We start from the raw sequence: 4,279 nt of genomic DNA on the forward strand, positions 1-4,279 counted from the left end.
TGGGTACTTAATACCCTGGCCAAATTTTGTCTTGATATGATTACCCTAACTGTATCTAAAAACAAAATATGTTTATTTGTTTGAAAAAAGGAGAAACTATTTCGAGCCTCCTTAAGGACCTTCGCGCCCAAAATGTTCCCACTCACAGAATTTTTTTAAACTTGCCACGCAGAAAGGTAATGATCTACTTTTGCCAAAAAGGCAAAAAAAAAAAAAAAAATGGGGGTCACCCCCGGTGGTCACCGTGCTCGTTTTCGAGATCATGAGGTGCACTTTTAGGAGATTGCGTTATTTTAAGACGATCTTAGCTTACAACTGTCAGCAATAAAAAAGCAACATTAGTGAAATTTAGATTGGGTAAACGTTCTCAATTCAACATAACTAATATAACTAAACTAATCTTTGCAGCTGATGTCTTTTTCTGAGGTGAAATAGACCTTGAAAAACGATACATATTAGTCTAAGAAAGAAAGCTTCGGTCGCACGAGAGGCGAAATTGCGAAATATTTGTAACTTCTCACGCACAGATTTTTTTTTGTTTTTTGTTAAAATGGACAAAATCAGAAAAGCAAGTGATCTACGGAAAGAAAAATAGTGGTCACCGAGCATTCAAGAGAGTAAAACTCAAAGCACTGTCACGTCATTGTGTGACATTTCTGAGAGGGGCCCATAGCTATCCCATGATGCCACATGCTTGCACATTCCATTCTTGTGGTAAATGTTTGAGCCTTTAGCATCGTGTTTACCTTCGTGGACTTCGTGGTCTGCGATGCATGACGTGTGCGTGACAAGCGCGAAAAAATGCGCAGTGGCAATGGGCGCGAACGTCCTTAACTATACTGACGTTTTTGTTTTTGTTTTATCTGTTAGACACGAGTCAAGGTAAAGCCGATGACACAACCTTTGCAGCCGGTAAGACGAGGTTAATTCTAGAACGAGACTTGATCTTCAGTTAATTTACAATTCAGTTGTTCAAGTAACTAAGTAACTGCCCCCTTTCAAATGAAGGAACTAAAATATAACAGATGTTAATATTAACGATCCAATTACATAAAAAGCAAAATATATAAAGGAATCAAGAAGGAATCAAGAAAGGAATGCAAGATAGATTTGTAATGTACTTTATTTGTTCATTTTTTCGATTCTTAGGCTCTTATCAACGTTTTCTCTACGATATGGAGGCAGCCAAGAAACAGTCCAAGGTCGAGATTAAGGCCTACCAGCAGAATATGGCTCAACTAAAGCAGAATATTCACAACGCTGGTCTTCAGATGAGGGATGATATTCCCGACGACGGAAACTGCTTGTTTCATGCTGTTGCCGACCAGATGGAGCGATTAGGGGAGTCTGGGTACAATCACACCGACCTTAGACATCTTGCTGTCGAAACTTTGACAGAAGGAAATTATGGGGTAAGTCAATCAGGATGGGTTCATTTGAATGAGTAAGTCTCATGTCAGACACTCATTGCACTTTCAAGTGAGGAGATCCTCCAATACCATGACATATTTTAACAATGGAAGGTCTGTTGTGTTCAGCGTGATTTGCTCCCTCATCTTTGTTCGTTTCATCTTGTTAGTTTAAATTCTACCCTGTCAATAATTACCAACTATTCGCCGAAATCGAGGTGGGTGTCGGTTAATAGGGACCTTAAGATCTACGACGGCGACGTCGACGAAAACGTCATCTCAAAGTAAAACTTTGCTCTAGTAAAAGTCTTTCGCGATTATTCCAGCTCGTTCACGTCGTACATTGTGGGGGAAGTATCCTAAAAACAAATTGGTACGAGCGGTTTCAGGCTGAAAATAGAGAATGAAAAATTCTCTGTTGCATGCTCACGTTGTCGTCAAAACCTAAAATCTAGTGATTTCACGTCGTTTCTAAAGAAACTGTGGTGCTGCGTCGGTGGGAGATTGAAACAGAAATTTATTTTATCAAACGAGTTGATAAAGGTCGAATAACCACCGTGAAAGATTTGGAAAGCTAGTAGTACCTTGTCCTTCCTTGGTGTCGGTATGCAGGCTATTCATGAAACATTTTGTTACATGCAGATATCCAAGAATGACATTTCCAAGTTCGTTCCCAACAATGACCTGTCCTCGTATTTGACCGACATGAGCCGGGATGGCACTTGGGGCGACCACATTGTCCTCGTGGCATTAGCCCATGCTCTCAGCAGGAAGGTAGTGGTTGTGAGCAGCTTGGTTGATTCGCAAAATGTTGTAGTGGAGCCAGACAATCACCATGGTGAGCCAATATTACTAGGCCACTTAAGCGAGATTCACTACGTAAGCCTGGAGCCAATGGATGTCTAGGTATTCGAAAAGAACGCCAAGTTGCCAAAAGTGCGAGTATACAAGATTCTACTGCCACAGTTACTTTTAATTTTCCTAGGTCTAGATTATTCCCGTATCAAAAGAGAAGAATCTTTTGTGGATCTTGAGCGCAACAGTTTCAAAACATCTCCGGGGCTTGGTATGAGCTTCTATACACTTACAATGCCTTGTGATCTCCTAAATTCCGTTATAAGTATGCCAGGAATATTGACAATGGCCTTGTCAACGGTGTAGTTTTCATCGATCTTAACAAGGCTTTCGACACCATTGACCATAATATTCTCTTACGGAATCTCCGTGTATATGATGTTTGCACAATCAGTCATTAGGGGAGTCAGGGTGGTTTAGTGGTCATAAACCATGCCTCCCACCTCTGTGACCCGGGTTCAACTCTGGCTCGGGTCGTATGTGGGCTGAGTTTCAGTCGATCTCAATCTGACTCCGAGGGTTTTTCTCCGGGTACTCCGGTTTTCCTCCCTCCTCAAAATCGACTCCCGGCCTATTCCATCAGGCTGTGGTGCTGTGCTCCGAGGTCATGGGTCGTATTCAGGGGCCGAACGCCTAGTCTAAAACAACCTAGATCCTAGAACAACCAGTTATGGTCTCAATTATTTTTCCTTTAATACTTATCAGCTCAGTTGTGGAATTTTATCCGTACCATTGGGTTAACAGGTTTTAAAATGAGAATCCAGGGCAGCATTATGTATAGCCGCTTTTCTTTTAAATCAAATTTTCTTTCAATATATTATATTCATTTAGTTATGGGGGACAGCTATTCTTGGAGTTATTTTCATAGAGTTATGTCGTAGAGTTAGAGTTAAGTTTCCAAAATCCTGAATTCAAGATTTTGGACGGCCAAAATCCTGAATTCAAGAATTTGGAATTCAATATTTTGGACTTCCAAAATCTTGAATTCAGGATTTTGGCAGTCCAAAATCCTGAATTCAGGATTTGGCATTCCAAAATCTTGAATTCCAAAATCCTGAATTCAGAATTTTGGCAGTCCAAAATCTTGAACTCAGGATTTTGGAAGTCGTTAACTCTAACTCTAAGTCATAACTCTACTGAAATAACTCTATTGATAGTTAACCTCTTAGTTATGTACCCGTAAATGCTATGTATTTTAGCTGTAAATGTAATGTCTCCAAGATAGTAGCTCTTGTAATTACTGGCTGAAATTTGAGATGAAAGAAAGTTTATGCATGTGTGTATGTTACCTTTAGCTAGCAGGGCTCGTGCGTACAGGCCTGAATGTGTAGGGTATTATGAAGAACTAATCAATTAAAAATGACAGATACCGTAAATTCCTAAGTGATCTAAAATATTGATGTATTTTCGATAGCGTGGAATTTTTGCAGTGTCTGAGAGCACTAGACTGTATCGAGCGAGATTGTGATTAAATAAAAGTTGTGACTTGTGGAGAACATTGCTTATTGGGAGGCAAGCATTCTCCACACTCAAATGCATTCAATTGTCAAGTGAACTCTTCAATCAAATGCAGAATCCTAAGAAAGCGTGAAATAATGCGATACATTTCTTCGAACAGTCAATCGAGTGTTTTTCCCATGTGAACGCGGTGAATTCACTTCAGACGACTGAACGCGAACCAAAAAAAATCCGGTTTCCTGTGCTTGTGGGGTTGTTCCCTAGACAGACTAAAAAAAAACTAAGAAACCGAAGACTATTTGTAACCTCTCTTAAAAAAAAAAAAAACAAGATAAAAATGCGATGAAGGTGGGGAAATAGCCACGAATCAAAAGTCTATATTAACAGCACACACCAGGGCTACTCCTTAGTATCTGGCGAGAAATTTTCTTCTCACTTTTTCCTCCGGCCGCGCTTCAGCCATTTGATGAGGGCCAGTCTCGTGCTTCTCAAGTTGCCTCGTTCATGCCCAAAACAATTCTGGGTAATTCTGCCATTCCATGACAATGTAAGACCCC

At 40.3% G+C, this 4,279-nt stretch overlaps 1 protein-coding gene across 19 annotated transcripts in view; it reads left to right on the forward strand.

The window, feature by feature from the left end:
- LOC137978503 (tetratricopeptide repeat protein 28-like) overlaps window positions 1-3,754 on the forward strand; it is a 72,840-nt gene extending 69,086 nt beyond the window's left edge. For all 19 annotated transcript variants that reach the window (XM_068825466.1, XM_068825456.1, XM_068825474.1 and 16 more), the window contains 3 exons: window positions 871-912; window positions 1,150-1,412; window positions 2,052-3,754. In XM_068825466.1, the coding sequence (XP_068681567.1) occupies window positions 871-912; window positions 1,150-1,412; window positions 2,052-2,315 (569 nt within the window). In that variant the 3' untranslated portion in view covers window positions 2,316-3,754. The remainder of the gene's footprint in view (window positions 1-870; window positions 913-1,149; window positions 1,413-2,051) is intronic.
- Window positions 3,755-4,279: the final 525 nt, after the last annotated feature.

This window comes from Montipora foliosa, chromosome 12, assembly GCF_036669935.1.
Source record: "Montipora foliosa isolate CH-2021 chromosome 12, ASM3666993v2, whole genome shotgun sequence".
NCBI lineage: Eukaryota > Metazoa > Cnidaria > Anthozoa > Scleractinia > Acroporidae > Montipora > Montipora foliosa.